We start from the raw sequence: 24,061 nt of genomic DNA on the forward strand, positions 1-24,061 counted from the left end.
CCCTCTACAAGTCTCTGAGAGACATGGTGCTCAGGGAGCTGTCGGCCGCCAAAGGCTGTACAGTACACTTCACGGCAGACCTGTGGAGCGGCTGCCATCACGGCTACCTTGCCATCACCGCCCACTGGTGGCAACCAGAGGACCTCCGCCGCCTCAGGCCAAGAACTGGCACCCGGAAAAAGGTGCCATGCTTGACATTGGGTGACAGGGTAGTTCTTCTCCAAGCCCGGGGGATGGACGAGGTCCATACTGGGAAGAACATTGCCACCACCATAAAGGCGGCACTGAGGGAGTGGACGGCCGGGGGGAAGGGTTTGTCCATGGCTTCATGGTGACGGACACAGGAAGCAACATGTTGGCAGCCCTGAAAGGCATCCCTCCCGGGCCTGGTGTGCATGGCGTACAAGCTGCCCCTGGTGATGAGGGACGTGCTCAGGCTGGGGAGCAAGCCAAGGGACAGCTGGGATGAGGGAACATTGTGGACACACAGTCTGTTGGACAGTTGCAGTTGCATCACTTCCCACTTCTCCTGCAACATCAACTCTTCCCGCGAGCTGTTCCAGAGGCAGGGGGAGGGGGGACCCTGAGCACCAACTCTTACAGGACCTGCCCACCTGCTGGAACTCCACCTACGACATGATATGTCATCTGGTGGAGCAGAGGGGCCCGTTGCAGGACATCCTGTCATCCATGGACATTCTTAGGAGAGGAGAGGAGCTGAGCCTCAGCTCCATGGAATGGAGAGTCCTTGCCCAGATGTCCCAGATGCTGAAACCCTTTAAGGAGGCCACCGAGCTCTTGTGCTCATATGAGGCCAGCCTGGGTCAAGTCATCCCCCTGATCCACAGGCTCAACCAGTTCCTGGCCAAGGAGCTTAAGCACAAGAAAGAACTGCTCCTCAGGGTGCAGGACTTTGTGAGGAGGATGCAGGCATGCGTGGCCGAGCACTTGCATCCTCTGCGCCATGAGGTGCCATACCAAATGGCCTCCCTCTGTGACCCTGGGATCAAGGGCAGCATCGCCATGTGAGCGGGTCACATACAACGCTGGAAAAGGAGCTCTGCACAGCGGTGCTCCGTTTCCAGAAAATGAAGGCAGACCTGAGGGAACTGGGCAGGGGCGAGGGGAGGGCAGTGAAGAAGGAGGAGGGGGGAGAAGGAGGGGGAGTTGGGAAGAGAGCCATGCTAGGAGAGACCCACCCAAACGGCCCCACTTGATCTCTGGGCCTTGTCAGTGGGCTGTATGGTTGGCTGTATGGTTGGCCGCAGGACAGTGGGCGCTTCTCTCACAGTGGAGGACTTGGTGGGGGCTATGGTGCGAGAATACCTCGCGGAGCCCACCAAGCGCCCCCCCCCCCACACTCCAACCCCTTGGAGTATCGGGCGAGTAAATCTACTGTATGGCTGGACCTGTCCATTGTAGCAGCCAACATCCTGCCCTGCCCTCCCACCAGCGTGCAGAGCGAGCAAGTGTTCTCCTATCTGGGAGATCTCCTCCATCCCCATCGCGCACGTCTGCACCTGGACCTGGTGGACATGTTGACCTTTGTCAAGGTCAACCTCAACCTACTTGGGTATCCCTCCTTGGACCTGGACCTACATGGGCTCTGAGCCTCCCCAAGTCTACTGTGGTTCTAGGCCAAGCTCCTGTGCAGCGGGCTCCAGCCCTCCTTGGGGCTGCTTTCAGGGCTGCTTCCACGGCTTGTAACCCATTGTCCTCCTCTCCTAGACAAGTTCCCCAACGCTCCCTCTTTCAACCTCTCCCTCTCTGGATGGCACCAATATGACCCTTCCCCACAATTTGTCCTGTCCATCACGTCCTCTCCCGGATGGTCCCTGACAAGTTCCTGGATGGTCCTGTTTTCATCCTTGCCCTCTGTGGATGGAACCAGAACAACCCTTCACAATGACCTCTCCTGTCCTGCCCATCCCATCCTGTTCGCGAAGGCAGGAAGGTGGGTCATGTCAGCTGCCATGGGGGACATGGGGGGACATGGGGGACTACCACGGCACTGCGGCTGCCTTTGGGCCTTCCCTGTCCCGCTCTACAATGTGGTTAGGAAGACTTTGTCATCGTCTTCCTGAGAAGTTCCGTGACAGTCCCTCTTTCAACCTCTCCCTCTCTAGAACCTCTTAGGCCTCTCCTAACGACCTCTTCTGTCCTGTCCGTCCCGTCCTTTCCGCAAAGGCAGGAAGGTGGGTCATGTCAGCTGCCGCTGCCTTTGGACACGGGGGACTACCATGGCACTGCCGCCACCTTTGGGCCTTCCTGGTCCGGCTCTGCAATGCAGCTGTTACAAACAACCCTTTGTCCTCCTCTCCTCGACAAGGTCCTGGATGTTCCGTCTTTCAACCTCTCCCCCTTTGCATGGAACCAGTAAGACCCCTCCCAGTGACCTCTCCTGTCCTGGCTTGCCCATCCCATCCTTTCCGTGAAGGCAGGAAGGTAGGTGATGTCAGCTGCTGCCACTTTTGGTCACGAGGAACAGCTGTGCCGCTGTTGCTGATGGGGTTGTACCTCACAGTCCCCCCTTTCCATGGCACCTCCTGTCCCCTCTGAGCAGGGGGGAATGGGTCCCTCCCTTTCTGTGAAGGCAGGAAGGTGGGTGTTGTGCTGCTGCTGCTGCTTTTGGGCACGAGGGGCAGCTCAAAAGCTTTTGCTGATACGGTTGTGCTGCATGGTGCACCCCTATCCATGGGCACCTGCTGTTGCCCCTGAGCAGGAGGTGAATGGGTCCCGCGACTCACTTCCTTTCCGTGAAGGCAGGAAGGTAGGTGATGTCAGCTGCTGCCACTTTTGGTCACGAGGAACAGCTGTGCCGCTGTTGCTGATGGGGTTGTACCTCACAGTCCCCCCTTTCCATGGCACCTCCTGTCCCCTCTGAGCAGAGGGGAATGGGTCCCTCCCACCCTTTCTGTGAAGGCAGGAAGGTGGGTGTTGTGCTGCTGCTGCTGCTTTTGGGCACGAGGGGCAGCTCAAAAGCTTTTGCTGATACGGTTGTGCTGCATGGTGCACCCCTATCCATGGGCACCTGCTGTTGCCCCTGTGCATGAGGTGAATGGGTCCCGCGACTCACTTCCTTTCTGTGAAGGCAGGAAGGTGAGTGATGTTGGCAGCAGCCTCCAGTTCGACACAGGAGAGGCAGACAAGCCTCTCCAGCAGCAGTCTGCTGCGCACTCCTTCAGGGTGGATGTTGGGGTCCTCCATCCTGGTCCTGCTGCGCAATGCAGCCAGGAAGCCTCTGTCGTCCTCTCCCAGACAAGTACCTGGTCCCTCTTTCGACCTCTATCTCTCTGTAACTGCTCCTACACTTCCCAATGACGTCTCCTGTCCTGTCCATCCCATCCTTTCCGTGAAGACAGGAAGGTGGGTAATGTTAGCTGCCGCTGCTGAGTACTTCAGTGGGATCCTCGGATGAGGCCTCACAACTGTTGGGATCTTCCCAGTTCCCATTCCCTCTTTCGACCTGTCCTTCTCTGGAACACTTTGACCCCTCCAAATGACATCTCCTCTCCCTCCCATCCTTCCGTGAAAGCAGGAAGGTGGATCATGTCAGCCGTTAGCAGCCCGACCCCCCGCCTCCCCAAGCCCAGCAGCCGCACTCATCATCCATGTCCCTGTCTGTGCAGGAAAGTGCAGTGCAGTACTCTGAGGCCTGGTGGGTGGGCACGTGGGGGGTACTGCTGGCGAGCGGCCAGACCCCCCTGCCCCCTAGAGGGGAGTCGGCCCTCCACCACCTCCCCGAGCCCACCAGGCCTGGCAGGTGCACTCATCACCCACGTCCCTGTCTGCGTAGGAAAGTGCAGTGCAGTGCAGTACTCTGAGGCCTGGTGGGTGGGCACATGGGGGGGTGCCACTGGTGAGCGCCCAGACCCCCCCACCCCCTAGAGGGGGGCGGCCCGCCTTTGAATTCTCCACTTGTAAACGGGGCCAAAGACAACTGATGGCTCCAATTGTATTGAATGGGAGTTTCCTGGGGGCGTCAGATTTGGGAATATGTAAGTCCAAGATCCATATTGTAATCTTGACCAAACGTCGGTAATGGTTGTAGGGGAGCCTGCTGAACACTCCCTGTGAATATGGGCTCCCTAAGTCCAATGGGGGCCGTTCTGGCCCCCACGAACAACAAACTTGTTCGTTAACGGGACATGTTTGTTACTGTTCGTCTGTTCGTGCCGTGTTTTTTTTTCCCATTCGTGCCCATGTCTAGTCCAGACAGAATACCAGAGTTATCCAAGAAGTTCTGGAGTTTGTTAGCTATTGCTCTCTCAATTACTTTGTCTAGAAAGGGCAGCTTAGAGTCTGGGTGATAATTGGCCATGTTGTTTTTGTCTAGGAATGGTTTTTTAAGTAGTGGGCAGATGACCAGCTCTTTGAATGGTCAAGGGAAAGTTAGTTAGTGACTGGTTTATGATAGATGTCAAGCGCTCATTTATGTAGCCCTTACATGATTTTTAACAACCAAGATGGGCAAGGATCCATTGGTGCCATTCTATATTTACTACAGATTGATGTAACACACCCTTATACATTGGAAACCAAGCCTCAGAGTACAACAATGAATGGAGATCATAGTGTGAATCCAGTCGTGGGTCTACTGCAATATTTGTATTTTATCACACAATACTAGAGCTCTAGATAAAACACCAGGAGCATTTCACGATTGGTTTCTATATGTGTGGGTGTGTTTGATTATAAATTGTTTACAATTGACCACTGAGGAAGGCCTTCGGGTCGAAACGCATCTGATAGGGTTTTTTTTACTGTACCTTGGTCTATTTGTGTTGGTCATTGCACTGTACCATCATCTGTACCTTGAGATGTTTTAGCAAGTTTTAGCATATACATGTAGCCTGCCATTCAGGCCTTGTTTTAAATTTGTTTTTAATCTACACTTGTGCGCATTTATAATAAATACTGTCTAATATATATTTTTAGGTTGTTACTTAACCCCTCTATTTTTCCCCCCTGCTTGTTTGGGTTGAGTTTGTGGGGACCTTCCCCCACACCCCCTTTTTTCTTTCCTTTCTCAAAATTCCAGAAATGTCCACAGACTCAACAAATTGGGAACCCCTGATCTTAGCAATGTCCAACTTTGTTTTTAATTAAACTGGTTACATTGGAATAAAATGGGATTCATTTACAATGAAATATTTCTATGGCCAGCATAACTTTATTTCAACCTTTTCATTGTATCTATTTTACTTACTGTTGCGTAGAATTACTTCTGAAGTGTGTGTCTTGTTCTGATACATTCTGGAAAAGTTGTTTTTAAGCATAAAATTTGAAAACAGTAATGAAAGTTTGGTAAAGGAACAGTACTAGTAGTTGAAACCTTTCCCTTCAATAGCAAATTTCATTTTCAAATGCCTGTCAGTCAGTGGAAGGGGCTCATCTTCAGATGAGGGGGGAATTGATCCCATGGAGTATTCTTACAGACAGAAGGATTTCCGTTGGTGGAGCACAACTTTCTTATCTCCCTTCTTGTCCTGTAGCCCCAGGTGCCTTTTAAAATGCTGTTCCTGGGGTCCCTTGTTCCCTAGGAACAATTAACTGCCAGTGGCCTGACAAGGATTGAGCAAGCTTATTACCCTCAGAGGCTTGATAGAATAGTTGAGAGTTACAGGGGAGAAAAAGCAAGAAGGGGTTGGGTGGGGAAGTTCTGGCCTGCCATAATGAAAAGAGTCTTGTGGTACTTCAAACACGTATGAATTTATTATGAGTCACAGCTCACTTCATCAGATGCATGAAGTAATGTTTCATGATCTAGTGAGTTCTGCTTCACCAACGTGTTTTAGTAAATTTGTTTAAGGTGCCTCAAGACTCTTTTTTGTTTTGGTGGCAGCAGACTAACAAAGTTGCTCCTCTGGAGTTTATAATGGCATACTCCACAGGGAGAGGGAATTTCTCAATCGTATAGCTTCCCCTCCAATCCATTACAAGGATTCCTAACCTATTAAATGTATCTATTAATATCCGGAGCAGTTGATGAGATATTTGAGACCTTCAGTTGTACTGTCCTTCATGCTTTTATATTCTGCAAACATTTTAATAAGGATTTAAAGCAGGATGCAATTTTTTGAGTGGTTGTTGATCAGAATTTGGGGACCATAAAAATGGCAGGCTGCCTTGTATAAACTGAAAGCATTTTGAGTTAATAAAAGCAGCATTTCCAGTGCTTTGGACACATGATGCATTTATATAATACACCCACAGATAACTGCTGCTACTCAGCAGATTCAGACCAAAGCTGTGTATTCAGATTGTTGTAAGGTTTATAGTCTGTAAGATTCCTTTTGGTATTTATTAGGGTCTTAAACATGTGTATGCAAGTGTGTGTGCTTTTCAGGAACCAACATGTTTCTGGTAAGTAGCCGTCCATTTTCGTGTTGTCCCTTTCTAAATAAAAGGATAAAAGCTTTAGGTCCCTTTCTAAATAAAGGATAAAAGCTTTAGGCTTTCATAGGAAATGCCTCATACCCGTCATGGGATAATGCAGACTATTTTGTGAGAGTACAGTAACATATGAAAGCAGTTAAACATTTGGAATTGTTTATTTTCCTACTTTGTTAGTCAGCAGTGCCAGTATACTAGTTTCCTTGTGGCTTTTAGTGGAAAATGTTAAAGGCTGAACATTTTTTTTTTTACATTTGAATTGACTTAGTCACATAACTGGCATGGATATCCTGACTGTGAGGGCTGCCCAAAAGCTGCTTTCCCCCCTCCCCCTGCTACAGGAAGTTGCATCCAGAGCAGTAGCTCAGTTCTTTGGTAAGTGTAACATGTGAGCATTACTAGGCATTTCATCTTGCAGGTCTGCAGTCTGTGCTATTTAGACTATTGCTTAGTTGGAATACTGCTGCGGGTGCGATTTTGTGTCGTGTTAATGGCTTCTGTAATGACCTTTTAAAGCACTATGCTTTTTAAATACCATTTGCAGCAACATTTGCTGCACCAAAATTCCATTTTTATGACAACAGTTGAATAAATGGAGCGTTTAACCTGAAGAACCGTCAGATTGGCATAGAAACAGACCTTCCAGTAAAGAAGTTGGCTGAAAGATGATGCGTGGAACCTGATTTCTCCGTCCCCCTCCTTTTTTTTTTTTACCTTGGTCTGAATGAAGGCTGTAATGGGAATGCTATTCACACAGTGATCAAAAGAAGCACTCGAGTGATGAACTACTTCTGCAGAAAAAGTCTTAAAGCAATATTTCAAGCTGTTGTGCTTTGGTATTTTGCTGAAGCTGTCGTTATCGGCATTTATTCCTTGAATGTTCTCTGTTGGATCAGCTAGAGCAGCAGCCTGATGATGGAAAACAAATTAAGTGAATTGGTTTTGTGACTTGATGGAGTAAAGCATTCTGTGTTTCTGCCTGTTGGAGAATCTGGATTGAAAAGCAATATTATTATTTGAGTTTCAGTGTCCTTTGTCTGACTCATCACATGTAAATGTACTGCAGCTTAGCTCTACATTGCAGGGATTTTTACATGGAGAAGAAATGTCAACCATGGAGCTTCAGTGCTGAATAGCTGCTGAGAAATAGATGGCTTTTTTGTGTGAAGGATTTCTGACATTAAGAAACATACATTTGTTGGTTTCAGAATGATTATGACCTGGAACACTTAGGACAGTCAAGTATGCCTTTTTCAGTAGAAATCCTGCTACTGTTGAGACTGACCTTGCAGGAGTGGAGAGAGCTGTGATCATCTCTGCCAGAGCAATTGTTTTTTGTTTCAGTTCTATGCAGAATGGTGTCATCCATAACAATGATTTTACTGTTCAGATAATTCTTATTCTGCAGAAATTAAACAAAAGTAAATTGGTTGTAAAAGTACAGAATTTCTATACATTATACTGTCGTGACTTGTTCTGCGATACTGATGGAACAGAGGATTTTTTTTAGCAGATTGAATGCTATAAAGCAATAGGAAAACTTCTATTTTCTAAACTATTTTTGGAGAACATCATTAACTGAATGTCTCAGGTTACTGAATTTGGCAAATAGCCTAATTATATGTTACATTCAAAAATTTAAAAACAGAGTAGTCGTGTTTTCAAATTATGTTTAAGAAGAAAAGAACTTTCTCTGCTGCCTTGGGAACAAGGCTGTTAAAAATATAGGTGTTTTTACCTTCAAACGGCTCGAATGAGTCGAGTATGTATTGTTGTTTTGGAGGAGGTAGAGGACGATTCTCCCCCATATATTTCCAAGCTGCCTCAGGAAAGCATATCTCTACTTCCTTCATCTTCAGGAAATGTCTTGGTAAGAGATTCTTGCTAAATATGTCCTTTTCATAATTATGATACAAGAATCTATTGAGGTGTCATTAAGTTTATCAATATGCAAAGATGTAGCTGTTGTTTCCTTTAAATAGTGAACATAATAATCTGTTTCTGTGTCTAATCCTTGTCTTAATGAATGATAAACTTTGAAGATGGCTGATTTTTTCTGATTTGAAGAAGTAAACAATTTAAAGAACTTTCTAGCAGGTAGTTTTCATTATTACTGAAAATGTTTTCCAGTTCAGAAGTGTGCATTTTTCCCATTTAAACTGACGCATGCAGTAATCAGCTAAGTAGTATTTTGATCATTCATGTGGTATCCGCGTAGTGAAGCAAGTTCAGTCTCATTCTTAAAATATGGGGTCCATAGGTCATGTGATAAATGCAGGGCTACTTCTTAACTTGCATTTTGTACCAGTTCTGTTGTCCAAACTAATACTTAGTTTTATCTAGTTTGAGACCATGATATCAGTGTCAAGTAGCAAAGGTTTCTGGTGATGATTAGCAGTTAGCAGATATTATTAGAATGGATGTGTTTATCAGATCATTTTGTTACACTGTGCTTCCTTATTGTCTGTCACGTTTTTAAGAATGTAAGAATGTTCATTGAATCGTTAGAGCAGTGGTTAGATATTTTCATATAATGGGAATATAATATTTCTTTCTTAGGGGGTCCTTTTTATCAGATGATGGTAATTAGCACTCTATGTGTGTGTCATTATATAGAGAATATTTTAAAAGAGTACATGGAGAGATCTTCTAAAAATATTGTGACATTAAATACTGTTGTTGCGTATGTCAGACTGTGGCTTATTAAAAGTTGCAGTCCAGACTATCTCTTGCAATTAGACATGAGTCCATTGGTTCCAAAAGATTTTACTGAATATAAACAACCATTATAGTCCACTGGCCAAGATTCAATATCCTGGCTGGTACACGTATATTGTTACGAATGAAGGTAAGGGTCAAGATACAGAATAGCATAGCCCAGCAAATCCCATCCTCCCCCCACAGTTCTCAAAACATGCGGCTTGAAGCTGAGAGAATGAAACTTTCCCAAGGCTGGAAAGGCTGTAGTCAAAACAGTGCTCTTTGTTGAGATAAGTGTTGCTGGACTGCTTGGCACCTGCAAAAGAAGAGCTTAAAACACTGACAGCATTAAAATGGAGTCTCTCTGGTTAGAATACACAAGGAACAAATGTCAGACCTGACAGCGTACAGTTTAATGGTAGAATGTAATAATAATAGATGAAAAGTTGTAGCTTTGAAATTAAAATACTCCCTCTGTTTATTTCAGCCACCACTTGTTCAAGCTATATTTAATGGGGACCCTGACGAAGTTCGTGCACTGATTTTTAAAAAAGAAGATGTCAACTTTCAGGTAAACAATTATTCCCAGATCCAATATAAATTTGTTCTATATTTGAATTTGAGAATCTTTAGAGAATTTTCGTAACTAGTTATATTTCATATATGGCAGTCTTACTATTTTTTTCTCTGGTTCCTCCTATATTTTTGTGCAGTTATTAACATTCCACATGCATTTCAGACTTTGTGAGCAGTTGCCTTGCCTTTTAATCATTAGACATACTAACAATAACAAAATTGTCACCCCAGTGTGACATCTCCATCCTATAGCAGTAATCAATGAGTTGGACCCAGCTAGTTTTTCTGCTGGGGAAAAAGGAAGGAAGCATTCCCTTTGTTTGCCACCCCAGATCATAGGACCCGCAGGTAGAAAAGTTATGTTGGACCAGAGCTGTATAAGGAGGGGAATTGGGTGAGTGAAAAATCCATGTGGATTGAAAAACCCAAAGAATTGTTTCAGGTACACAAAGGAGACATTTTTCTACAAACATGTGGGAATTCTCAGCTTTGCAGAAAAATTCAATAAATAAATCTAGTTTTTCAGGAAAATAATGAGATCTTGTAATGCTACATTGCGAGATCTCAGCTGCCATACTGGAGAAGGGAGGAGCAGCTATGTGGGCGATTGCAGCAGTTCTGCAGGAGAGCAGGAGCTGTCACAGCTGTATAAACCAGGCAGGTGGAGGCAGTGACAGTGCAAGTGGGCGAGTGGCCAATGAGTGGCCAGCTGAGTGAAAATGATGGGACATAGACACACACTTTATGAGTCTTGTGGGTCCTCTGCTTGTATTCTAAGGTTGATCTCAAACATGGCACTTAGCCCCAGTTAAGTGAAAATGTTCATGAACCGAGCTTGTTACCAGGTTTGTGTTCATCTCCCCAAAAATCATAGTTCTAAATCTGGGTACTGATGATGTATGAATGCAGAAGGTACATGAGTTCTCTCCCACCACTAACCAGAATCGTAAATCTGAACTGGTACAGAATCCTGGCTAGTGTGGACAAAGCTAGTCCTTGTTTGCTCGCAGACCTCGTTCATATATACAGGGTAACCTGAGTTTGTTTTGAACTGAGATTCTTCATATGAAGATGAAGGAACAAGGTATTCAAATGATGAAGCTGCGGTCTAAGTTTTTATGCATTTTTTCTTAGCTCAGATTAAGCATGATGTCTGAATGCAGCCTTTGCGACCTGTTCTTTGACAATTAGAGAACTGAAAGACCTATCTGTGAAAGCTTGGAGGTTTTCCAGTTTGTAAAGTCACCCTCATTGCCACTAGTGAAAGTTTTGCCAGTCATGTCCCTGTGTCCATTTCAAAGCAAATATTTATTTTTCTGTTGTATTCAACTGCTGCAGATATTTTTGTTTTTAGGGGAGAGTGAACTTGTGCGGCATCGGTATGAAACATGGGGAAGACAGAGGAGGTTGGTTACGTGGGAAAGGCTACAGGAAAACTACTGCAGCCACTGCAAGAATGACCTCTTATTTACATGGTTGAGAAGTTGTTTGGTGAGGTCTGGAAGTGATGTCCTGTGCACCCACAGGGTGCCCAGTGAGGAGATGTTCTCCCAACCATATACTCTACTCGTGCCTGGAAACTGGAGTTGGTGGAAAAACTGGTTTTCTATCAGATCCTGCTGCTTGGCTTCCTGTGGTGCCCTTTTAGTGGCACCCTGCAGGCCCTACTCAGTATGGCATGCTTCTGCTCCTTCTCTCCTTACCACTGGAGTGCTAGGGCTCTTTCTCCACACTCCACTATGCTATGCGCAGTGCTGTTAGGGGTAAATGCGGACCTTTCCACTATTAGCTGGCCATTGCTCCAGTCTACTTCCTGGGTATTTTCCTGCTTCACTATGCCATCCTCTGTGCTGCCATGACGACAGTTGCTTTGCACAGGTTCTAAATGCCAGATTGAAGTCATTACCCAATGCCCAAGTACTTCTGTCTCGTAGTTGTGGCTGTTGGTGAGGATTTGTCACATCTGGCTGTTTCCCATAGACTTTCAAGAGACTTTGAAGCTCAAGGATTACTACTCTGAATCTGAATTTTGGTGCTAGTGCACCTCCTTGATTAATATGAACCTGATAGGTTTTTCAGTATCCCACAGATATATAATGTGCATTGATAGAAAAGCATTCTTAGTGGTTCTGTAATTTTAGAAAAGTATTTAGCTCATTTTAACTTTCAGTAATTCATAGAACAGAAAACAACTATTCTTTTTTGGTTCCATGTTGAGAATTGGGTTTACAGAATCCTCCTTTTCTGGCATACTTGTTTATTTGTTTGTTTAAAACATTTCTGTGCCACCTTTCCATTCAGATAGGATCCTCAAGGTGGTAAAACATCAAAATATTAAAACATTACATTATTATATGCCAGTATTTGTTAGAGTACAGTATAATTATCACAGCTTCTTGAAAATCTTTATCCACTTAAGGGGTGTTTTTGTAAGCACTGGGAATAACAGTTGCAAACTGCTCAGTGTGTTGCAGTAAGAATCTTTTATTACCAAACAATTTGTAGTAGGATTGGTTGTAACAAATTTTCATATTTAGATTGACTTTGGAACAGAATAAAGCAACCATGCTTCTAGCAGTAGTATTCTTAAGAAGCCTTTGGAAACAGCTTGTGTAGGTGATCATATATAGGGCTGTACAATTCAGATTTGGTATTTGGTTAAAAATACTGAATTTTTCCTGATTCGGTAAAATTCACTCAGTATTACCGAATTTTAGTTTACCCAATTTATTCAGTAAAATCTGGTAAACTTCAGAAATCGCAGCTGGGCTGTTCCTGTCCTAAGGAACAGCAAAGAAAAACTGTTTTCTGCCTTTTTAACCAGATGGGAGGGGAGACAAGGGAGAGGAGAGTGAGGCAGAGGCAGGGGAGGGAGAAGGGGGAAAGGAGGGGGAGTGAGTGGCCAATCCTTGCAGGATCTTTCTCTGACCAATTGGATTATCTGGAAGGAGAATGCCTTTTTTAAACTGCAGCAAGGTGTTAAACTAGGCAGGCTTGCCTCAGAACAGCCTCCATTTTGCTCTGGCCTGGAGATTGAGAGACACTGCTGGGCTTTCTGCTGCCTGTTAGCTCTTTCTCTCTGGTTTGGCTGTGTTGGACTTTGACTGGATCCTGCTGACCAGTGAGTGGATTCCTGGCTGCTGCTGCCTGTTCTGAGACCTGCTGTACCTGGAAGACTTCTGCTGCACCTAGAGGACTTCTGCTGCTTCCTGGTTTCAGAGTTGTAGACTCACTGGTTTTTTTTTTCTCTCGCACGGGGGGGGGGGGGGGCAGTTTGCCTAGTGTATGGGAGGGATAGGATTGAGAGGGAAGGGAAAGGTCTTTTTAATTTGCATTTTAAAAACTGCTTTTTTGCTGCGTGTGGGGGGGGGGGAGGCTTTGATTTTTGGCTTTTGAATTTGATTATATTCCCTGTTCGTTTTGCTGCTTGTTCTTTGGGTGTGTGTGTGGGGGGGGGGAGGTTATTTTACCCTGTTGTGGGTAATTTGTTGTTTGGAGTTTTACAGTTCCTTTTAATTTTATTAAGTTCACTTGTTCTTCTTGGGGAGGCTATTTTCCCTGTTGTGGGTGCTTTCTTTGTTGGTGTGTAAATTTTTGCTGGTTGTTCTTTGGGTGAGGGCTGTTTCCCTCTATTAATTGAGTTTTCTTTACAGAAGTTTGGTCGTTGTTTTTGCTGGTTTCTGTTTGGTTTGGTTAGGTGTTCAATTTTTGTTGGTTATTCTTCTGGGGGAGCGTGTTTGTTGAGGAGCTTGGTTCAGTTTGTTAACTTAAATTATTTATATTGGTGTTTGGGTGTACTTTTGGGGTATCCTGAATGGATTGTGAAGTGTGAACTTTTAAAAAGTGTTTTTAAGATAGGCTAGTTGTAGTTGTCTTGTAAAGAAAAACTTAATTGGTAACTTTTAAGGCCCAGACAGAGCCCCCCCCCCAATTTAATAGGGTTGTGTAGGAATTAAGAAGAGTTCAGGTTCTACTCAAATTCTATAGATCATAAATAGGCCGTCCCATTAGTGACATTTAACAAGGGCTGAATCCACATGTCCTAGCATAGCACTAAACAGTCGGAATGATAGTGTCTTCCTGGCGTGATATCTGATGTCATCGTGCCACGAAGATGCAGACGTGTGGCTTCAGCCTAGGTCTTCCCTGCCCAGGTCTGGCTCTCTCTCCTTATCTGTCTGATCCCCAAGATGGTGAACAACAGACAATTACAGCATAAAGTAGCATTTAAAATGCATATAGCAATACAATAAAAACATAAGAGACATATTGGGAGGAGGGCCAGTAAGAGCTTACTGGAGGTGCACCAAACAAAGCACAGAAGTCTTCATTCACTTTTGGAAGACAATGACAAAGGGAGACAGGTAAATCTCTCTGGGGATGGAGTTCCAAAGTTTCAGCAGCATGATCAAAAAGGCTCTTTCTCATGTTGCCACCAGTCTAGTTTCATATGGGAGCAATACTTGAAGCATGGCCTCAGAAAATGACTGGAGTTGATGGGTGAGTTCATATGGGAGAAGGCGACATTTAAGTTAAGCTGGCCTCAAGCTGTATAGGCCTTTAAAGGTCAATACCAGCTCTTTGACTTGGGCCCAGAAGCAAATTTGGAGCCAGTGTAGATGGAACAAGACTGGAGTGATGCGGTTCCTATGACCCAGACCAAGTCCGCCAGTCCCCTCCTGGCAGATTAAGCAGCCAGAAGGGGCAACGGTCGTACAAGAAGGTGGTAGGTCTCAGACTTCCAAGAATTCTGTCCACATCAGACTGCAAAGCACTGTGGTAACTGTTTCCAATTGGTGCAACAACATTTACATCTTGTACCAGGTCCCTACTCAGAACCAAATCCAGAGTTGCTACACCTCTACTTGGCTCTGTAACCAGCTGTTCTAATGTCGAGACAGCTTGTTTCTATGGCATGACATAATAACATATATGCCCAATCAATGTGAGGATAGTTGAAGCTACCCAATATTACTATATTCTTCTCTGTTGTCACCAAGTTTAAACTTGGCAGGTTAACATTCTTTAACAACAGCAGCAAAATGGAAGAATTACCATATTTACCCAAAGGAAGCTGATTCTTAATATATATGAAATTTTTATTGTACTTATCTGTAACTTATATGTAAATGTAAGATAATCCCACACCCTCTCTTGATGGCATACCTGGAACAAAGGTAGTCTTTCTTTTGAGTAAATACAGCAGTTTATTACTGTGCATTGTATAAACTTCAATCTGATATATACATTTGTCAGTAAACAAATTGTATTAAAGAGAGAGACCTTTCTAAAAATAGCCACTGTATAATCACTACTGGTTCCAACACAAACATGAGTTTTCCTTTCTAAATGCGAAGTTGCCAATAAACTATTTAGTCTTATTTCCTTGCATTTAATTAAGTGAGTTTGCCTATTTTATGTGACATATCAGGAATACTGTGCAATAGCAGAGTGGATATAAAGATATATATTTGGAAAAATTTTATGCCATCTCTCCAGGGAATCTGATCGCACCTTCTTTTCTGTTCTCTTCCGCTTCTCTATTCCTGTATGTATTACAGGTCACCATGGTCAATGGTGTAGGAATTTCAAATCAAAAGAATGACCTAAAGTCTGTTTCCTTTCACTGAATTTCTTGCTTTAGCATTCTGTTGCAAGTGTCTTGTGTCTTTGATTTCAGCACTCAATACTCTGTTTAATCAAAATTCTTTTAAGTGTGGTGATCTGGATTGATTCCTTTACAGAGGGTCACATTGCTGATGATGTCATGGCCTGCTTTTTTGGGTACTTCTGTTCTTTGTTAGCTGGCTGACTTACAGCATTTCCACTGTTGCAGTAGTAGTTTTGGTTGGTATCGCAGGTTATTCTCCACAAACTAACAACATATACTCTCTAATATATAAAAAGCAAGCCATGTTGCTGATTACTCATTTTTTTATCATGGTGCAGGTGCACTCACAGACCCTCCATGGGGATAAATGTGAGTTGTTGGCAACATGGCAAGCTTTTGAGGCCGCAGCAGTGGCAGGAAGGCCTAGTGTGGCCCTCTGGAGTCCATGGCAGTGGGAAGGCCTGGTGTGGCCCTCTGGAGGCCCTGAGGAGGCTGCAGTGGGAAGGCCTGGTGTGGCCCTCTGGAGGCCCCAAGGAGGTGGTGGCGGGAAGGTCTGATGTGGAGGCACGGCCCTCTGGAGGCCCCACAGCAGCTGTGGAGGAGGTGGGAACGCTCGACATGCCAATGCAGCCCTCACAAGGCCACTTAGCAGGGCGATGCAGCCCTCACAAGGCCCTACAGCGGGATGGCAGGGCCTGGCCAAGAGACACAGCCTGAGAGGCCACTTGCTGCTGGGAGGGGGCCCACTGAATCTGTTTTCTACAGCCCATTGTATTTGTTTGGTTGCTAGTGACATTATAATTGTGTTGGCCTAATCATCTCTGTGTTGTTCATCTTCCTAGGATGACCCATCACAGAGAGTAAACATTTTCATGACAAGTGTAGTATAATTTTGTGCTCAAAACGCTGTTTGTGTGAATACTTGCTCTCTTCACTGTGCTGCCAAAAAGAAAAGTATATAAATAATAATAATATTGGATTTATATGCCACCCTTCAAGGCAACGTAACACCCACTCAGAGCGGTTTACAAATTATGTCATTATTATACCTACAACAAACACCCTGTGAGGTGGGTGGGGCTGAGAGAGCTCTGGAAGAGCTGTGACTGACCCAAGGTCACCCAGCTGGCTACAAGTAAAGGAGTTGGGAACAGGGTGGATTTGATTTAAATCACGATTTAAATCACTAGTCATTAAGTCTTGATTTAAATCATAGTTTTCTACATAAAGACTAATTCTTGCTGGTATAACTTTAATATGCAAGTAGATGCCTGCCTTACTGATAGGTAAAGGAACTTCATTAAAGTATTCCCAAACTGGGCTCTTTTACGGCCTGCTGCCGTTATAGGTTTTTTCCTCCAAGGAAAGAATGTGATAAACCTCAGGTCTTACACACAAAGGATCCAACGACTTGTGCAGTATTGTGCTCAAAAAGTTTCACTTTCATTTTGTACTGCTTGCCCCTCCCTCCTCACACTTAGTTTCTTCTTGTGCAGATCTATTCCACTCCAAACAATCACAAAAATATTGTTTCTATTCACTGAACTTCTTGAAACTTAGCACTGGAGGGGTTGATTCTGTCTTCATAGGTTTGTAGAACAATAGGATTAAGGTCTTTTTCTCAACTCTGTTCATGTTATAACATTTTTGCTGTGAAGAAGAGGCATGTGATCTCTGCTGAGCTGACACAAATTCAGTTTTGAGAACTGCAAAACCAAGCATCTGTGATAATATCTTGTAGGCAGAGAAACTGCCCAATAATCTTACAAAAACCTCTGGAAGAGCATGACATTGTGAATGTCCAAATACTGTACCAAATACTGAGTTCTAGTAAAGCACTAAACAGAAATTAATTAACTATATGGTTTTGGTCTCCATTTTAAAAAATGAATTAATTTTGTTTAAAAGAGTTGTTGAGCATGCTCTTTTGCAACTGGAATCACATACAAGCACAGTTGTTGTTGAAAGAGCTCCCTGTTATGTGATATTAGGAACGCTTAAGTCTATGGCATCCATAAATGTCAGTTTTTATTAATAAAAAGTTGCTGTTCTAGCTATGCTCCTTCAGGTCCTGGATTTGTCCCTCTAACTATCCACAAAATTCTAATACAGAGTCTGAAAATTGCTTTTACTAGGACCAGCCAATTAGTGTTCAGAATTTCCCCCGCAAAATTTATAGTTACTCAGAACAGAGTATATTTGCAGCAAAGTATATTTTAGTCTTTTTGTAGTTTGTATAGTGAGTATAAAAGAGATTCTGTAAACATGTGGTGGACATGTGTCATCAGAATGCAGTGGTTCCTTGGATCCATGTTGTACAAGTTGTCTTGACCTCTATATCCATTTATCTTAATCTTTTCAACATGGTCTAATGTCCTTCATGTGACATTACTTAATTTGTTGCATGTGGTGTATTCTGTGTTTGGCTTCTGTAGTTTTATAAAGATGTGTCCAGATTGCAGCTAAACCAGAAGGGTCATGGAATAGGAGATATTTCAAGGAAGAAGTATCAATTTGTACAACACTCTTGTGCTGCGGTCTCTTCTGGCTAGTGCCACTTGCTGTTTGATATGTGAACTGTCAGTGCAACAGTAGATTAACTCAATTCACCTGAGATATGAAAGTCTCCTTGTGTGGAAGTACTCCAGTTCTGCATAACTCTGTGCTATACTTGGCTCATTTAGGCCTAAACTAAGTGTTGCATCATCTGTTATGGGATCGCCCAATTTGTATTGTCCCTAAAAAGCAGCCACATGAGGGTCTGATTTGAATTGGTTTGGAGCTCATTTCAAAGGAAGGGTTAGATCCCCCTGTGTCTGAGAACCAGCCCTTTTGATTGCAGTTAGCCTTGGCAGAAAATTTTTTGGTGGCACAAAAGGGAAAGGCTAGTTATCATCATTCCTCACCCCTGTGGCCCTTATTTGAATTACATTTAGTGTCAGTGTGGTTTAGTGGTTAGAGTGCTGAACTAGGGTCTGGGAGACCAGTTGCACACTTAGCCTAATCTACTTCACAAGATAATTATGTAGGTCACTTCGAATCCCCATTGGGGACCAGGCAGGATATAAATGAAATAAATAAACATTCCATCCCTGTTTTTTTTAAAAAACACACACACACACATTGGGAGATCTGATGATTGATCTCCAAAGTAATTTGTAGTTTGACCCTTTATGTTCACTATAATTTTTCAGCTTCCTTAAGTTGGGGGTAAAAGTTCTCAGAATTTTCATGCTATATATTTTGAATGAAAAAAACCTTCTCTTAAAGAGCAATTCATTCATTATAAAATGATGTGAAAATATGTTATAGGATTTCTTTTCAGTGCACTCCAGAGTTTCCTGTTTTTCCATTTGAAGAACTGTGAAGAAAGTCCTGCCCCTCCTAGTTTTTCCCCAGGCCCTCACATCTCTAGTCAGAGGATGATTTGCCTTCAACAACCCAGTATATTGGTAGCTAATGTGCCTTTTTAACCCAATCCTCTTCGGCTAAAGGCCAACATTTAACTACAGAATCATTGAGAGACAAGTTTCTTGATTCTTTTCGGGACACTCTGAATAAAAACTAATTATCAAATACATCAATGGGACAATTTTCACTAGGAGCTGGCAACATTTTGGTAGCAAGAAATAAACCTTTTTACTCTAGAAATCATGAGAACATGAGAATGCTATGCTGTGGTCCTATTTTTTAATGTTTTTTTAAGCGAACCAGCCAACTTTTGAATTTCCATTAGAAATTATAAAAATGAGAAACTGGACTGGTTACAAAGAGCAGCTTTTAAGATGAAGTTGTTACTGGCTTGAAAATAATGTGGTTGGTTTTAACTAGGTTGGAGAAAGAGATTTGCTTGGTTTACCTAGTATAGTGTACAGGCAGACAGAGTGTGAACAGTATTTTAGAGACTCCCCTTTCCATGCTGCTGCATTTCAACCTCTAAATCAGCTGCTTGTCGGGGTTCCCCCGGCAAGCAGCTGAGTCCAGCCTGCGGGGTTGAAATGCCTCTTTTCGAGCTGCTGAGCAGTGGCATGGAAAGGGGCATTTCAACCCCCGAATCAGCTGCTTGTTGGGGGTTTCCCCGACAAGTGGCTGAGTCCAGCCTGCGCCCCAGCAGGTGAAGGCAACAGCGGGAAGGTAGGCTTAAGCCTGTGCCCTGCTGCTGGGCGCTCCACTCGCCCGCTGCGGAAGGAGCCAGGGAATTCCCTGGCCCCTTCTGCAGCGGTCAGAAGCAATGGTGGGGAGGTAGGCTTAAGCCTGCGCCCTGCCACTGGGCGCTCCGTTTACTTGCTGCAGAAGGGGCCCCTTCCTTGGCCCCTTCCACAGCGGGCAAAGACAATGGCGGGGAGGTAGGCTTAAGCCTGTGCCCTGCTGCCAGGCGCTCTGTTCGCTTGCTGTGAAAGGGGCCCCTTCCCTGGCCCCTTCCACATTGGGAAAAGACAATGGCAGGGAGGTATGCCTGCACCCTGCCGCCAGGAGTGCCACGGAAAGGGCTAGTTTAAACTGGCTGTGCTGCTCATTCACTTGATTCCGAGGAGACGGGGAATTTCCCCATCCCCCGGGCATTGGATGAAGAGGAGGCAGTGACGGCCGTGCTAGTTTAAACTGGCTGCGCCGCCGCTCATGGACCCAATGCCAGGGAGACGGGGAATCCCCCCTCCCCCCATCAAAGTTGGTCGATAAGCAATTTCCGAAGCAGCTTTCTACTTTGGAAATTGCTTATTTCGGACTCTTTTTTTGCTGCACACCCCTACTTGTATATAATGAGAATTTTTCAGTGCCAGTACTCTAATCAAATAAATTATTTTAAGATTTCCTGAAAGCATCCTTTTACAGAAAAGTTCTAGTCCTGTTAGCTGTAGACTGCAAAACTTACTTTTAGGGCTTTTATTTTCCAATTTTGTCCAATGTTTTAGCTTCTATCTGTCAGTGGCTTCATGCAGCTTTTGGAAGCTTGTGTCTTTCACGAGTCTGTGCTTGGATTAAAATATTTTTCATTCTTTTGAACATTGGAAAGGGCAATGTGTTTGAAAATGTTGCTGTACATTCCTTGCATGATCAGTATGATTTGAGAGAATATAAAACTTCTCATTCTTCCAAGATCACAGTTTTAACAGATATTTCCAGTCTTTGGATTGGTTCTACTAAAATCAGTACAAGGAAATGTGTAGGAGCATGTGTAGGAGTTTGCGGGAAAGAGGAGAAAAGTCTGTCTTCATGTCTTCAACATTTAAGCCATGGCTCTGGTCCAAAAAGATGTGTCTTTTCTGCAAATGTAGTGAAGCTTTTCTACTCACTCTCCTGTGACAGCTCCTTGTGCTCCTAAAAAGATACTCCTAAATTTGGTGATCTTCCAAAGCACTGTTCAGTGTAGGCTACGTTTGGAAAGGAACGTTGGCACTGTCCACTCATACATAGTATTGTTTGGATCCCAGGCCATGGGAAATGTATTTAAAGCAGACCTGTAAATTTATTAAAGCTTGCTCTCTTCCTTTCTTCCTGTCCTTCCCTCCTTTTGCCCTTCCCCCTCATTTATGTACTCATCCCCTCCCTGTCCCTTTTAGACCAGACCAGTTAGTTCCCAATTAATTCAGAATCAGCATCCACAAACAAGGCTCCTTACGTTTTGAATGTGATTTTAAGCACCTGCATAAGCAGTAACAATGTGGAAGATTCAGAGCTATGAAGGATTTGTGTTGGTTAAATTGTTCAATGCGTTTGAACTGTGAAAATGTTCAAAATATTTTCTAGTAGCAATCTTTCTTTAGTCTAGAAAAAAGACCCATGATTATGTCATATTATCTGTATACTCAATCTTTTAAAGTCATGGAGGGGCAGGACATTTGATTGAGATAGCACTGTGTCAGATTTTATCAGGGCTGCCAGAAGCATCCCTGTTCTCTTTCCAGCCTGAGGAAAGATCAGCACAGAGGCAAGCACCACTAATTTTAGGTAAGGAGCTGAACATCTAGCCCTTTTTGTTAAAGTTTTCTGACTAAACTTTCATAAAATTGAATCAGTTGTGACATAGTAAGACCACGATGTTGTTTTATTTTATTTTATGTATATGATTTTATATTATGATTGTTATTTTGTATATGATTGTATATTATGATTGTTATTTTCGCTCTTCTTGCTGGTTTACTATAATACGCTAATCTTAATCTGTTTCTGTGAATGTTGCTGAGAGATGTGTTGCTGACACTTCTACTGTGTGTGTAATTTATCCAAAAAATACCCAAATGTTTATTTTAGGCCTATTGAGATTATAGTGTGAACATTTTGTTGGCAATGTTACATGAAAGTAGTACTGACTTTTTGTCTCAGCATTTTATGATGAAATAAATTTGAACTTAAAATATTATTAAAGTGATTTTGTACAAGTAGATTAGCATCTACAAAGAATCCAGTGCTGCTTTGCCAGATAAAATTCCAAGAGAACACACACATCTTGTGTGTCTTCTGTCTATTAGCGCTTTCTTGTGGTGTGGGGTTTCTAATGATTAAGGACTTAATTAAGAGCTGCTTTTGTAACACATGAAAAGAGAGTTCTTGTTCTCTGAATTTTCTGGGTTTTCTGGAAATTGCGTAACATGTTCAGTTCTGAGCTGTGTGCATATAAGCATGCCAAAATACTCTGGCTAGTGGAAACTAGGTCTTTGGATGGCACAATTTATAACATGTTGTATTATTCAAGTATAATGTAGGTGATCACAAGTTTTTGATAACTTTCCCAAAACCACACAGGAAATTATCTGAACCTCCAGATTTGTAGTCTACAGTAATAGGTTCTAGTTTCAAGCAAAGTTAATATTTCCTAAATTCTTTGAAAACACAGTCACTTGATATAGAAATAATCTCATACTATCCAGTACATATTATTTGAAGCCCTTTGGGCCTTTCAAAATATATCTTGTTTGTGTGCAACTAGACTTGTGGCAAACGTGAGCTTCAGCTTCTCATTAGTAGGCAGTGAGGAGGGATTTGCAGGGGAGAAGCAATGTGTAGGCACCCCTTCTTTTCTTTTTTGATGTAGTAACTGTATCTGGGGAAAATAGTGGCAAATGGTAGAAAGTAGCAACTGGTGGGAATGATTATTTGAAAAGAAATGCATGATTCCCTCAATTGCCATTAGATTAGAAGCAGTAAGGTTAAGAAGATCAAACCATTGTGGAAGAACATTGACACATAATCAAGAAAAATTCTGAAGTTGTTCCAAGTTCAAATTGTATAGCTTTGATTACTGACAATAAACATATATAAAATGCAGCGTGAATAAATAAGCAATGTGGTACAAATCTGTACTGATGCTATAGAATGTTGTTTGATGTGTTAGGATGTGGCAGAATATGTGGGAATCAGAAAAGGGAAGAAGTCCTTGTTTAGATTACATTAGTGATCAGAAGAAGTTGAAGTTCAAGGAAGAACAACCTCTGAGAATTTGTGGCTTGGGAGCTCATCATTCAGCACTGTGCCAATAGTAGTAGCAAGCAAGTCACCTGTCTTGCTTCATACAACAACAACAATGTTCAGTTTATATATAGCCTGTGGATGACTATAGAGCAATAGAAAGCAGCAGAGATGTTCCATTTTCTTTATACCCTTATACCCTTTATACCCAGGTACTGCTTAGAGGAGAATGTAAAATTGGAATATGAAAGAAACTATTTAACTCTCTGTGGGTGGCATGAGCTATTTGATGTTTTGGGCTAGTGTTGGCCAAACATACTTATTCTGGAGCAAAATCAATCTATTGAATGTTATTGGATGCTGGCTCTTGCCAAATTTGTCTTTAGTGCTTAGGTGAGATGGGGAGGAGGCCCATTCCTAAACTCAGTTGGTCACTAAGGCTGCAATCCTAAGAACACTTAGAGGGGAGTAAACCCCACTGAATAAAATGGGACTTACTTCCAAGTAGACCAGTTTAAGCTTGTTGTCTAAATGTTCAAAATGAAAAATCACAGTGGGGCCATTTCAGCTCCAGTTCTGAGTAATTTATTAAGTACAATTTCACCCCCAAACTTCTACCAAGGAGTTCAGGGCTGCATACATGGTTCTCTTTCAGCTCCTCTTATCCTTGCAGCAACCCCGGGGGATGTAAGTCAGGCCTAAGATGTGAGACAGTGATTGGCCCATAACCATCTGAAAAGGAATGGCAAGAAGATTTCACCTTAACAAGCCCTGTGTTGGTTAAGTCATTGTTCAGGCTCATGGGTTTTATTTCATTTCTGCAAGAAACATTAAGTCCTACGTTTAAATTTGAGGCGTGTATTCATTATGAGGCTTGAAGTACTAGATTCTTCTTCAACAGCAGTAGATCTCACAACAATATATTGTTTTTTCATTGTTTTCTGTGTGTATTTGTTAAATTGATGTGTTACAAATTGAATCCAATAATGTGAAAGAAAAAATTATAAAGATGTTTTTTCAAAATATGATATATTCATTAGGTGCTCTATCAGTTTTCACAGCAGCACTTTCTCCTTGGATTGTAATTTTAGGAATTATTTGTTTAACATAAACAGCTTCGTGCTGAGCAAGATCATTAGACTAGCTCTGTACTGTCTGTAAAAGTATTTGCTCTACTACTGAGCTATGGTCCCTTTGTATAAACAGTTCAAAGTAGTTGACCACTTTATGGTCTTGTATAGGTTTAAGAACATGGGTTGAAGAAATGTTAATTTAGGGCAGGTAAGCCATACATTTTATATATAGATCTTAGCCAAACTTTCCAAATAGGAATGTACAAATGATTTATTTTTTTTCTAAAATTGTTAGTAT

The 24,061-nt window shown here is 43.0% G+C and overlaps 1 protein-coding gene across 4 annotated transcripts in view; it reads left to right on the top strand.

Moving 5' to 3' along the window:
* Window positions 1-24,061, top strand: part of ANKRD28 (ankyrin repeat domain 28) — a 152,780-nt gene that overhangs the window by 73,096 nt on the left and 55,623 nt on the right. For 2 of the 4 annotated variants that reach the window (XM_054991230.1, XM_054991233.1), the window contains exons 1-2: window positions 8,150-8,266; window positions 9,584-9,667. In XM_054991230.1, coding sequence (XP_054847205.1) covers window positions 8,150-8,266; window positions 9,584-9,667 — 201 coding nt within the window. Of the gene's footprint in view, window positions 1-8,149; window positions 8,273-9,580; window positions 9,668-24,061 lie in introns of those variants that run through there. The other 2 variants (XM_054991231.1, XM_054991232.1) reach the window with 2 other exon arrangements.

This window comes from Eublepharis macularius, chromosome 11 (genome assembly GCF_028583425.1).
Source record: "Eublepharis macularius isolate TG4126 chromosome 11, MPM_Emac_v1.0, whole genome shotgun sequence".
NCBI classification, from domain to species: Eukaryota; Metazoa; Chordata; class Lepidosauria; order Squamata; family Eublepharidae; genus Eublepharis; species Eublepharis macularius.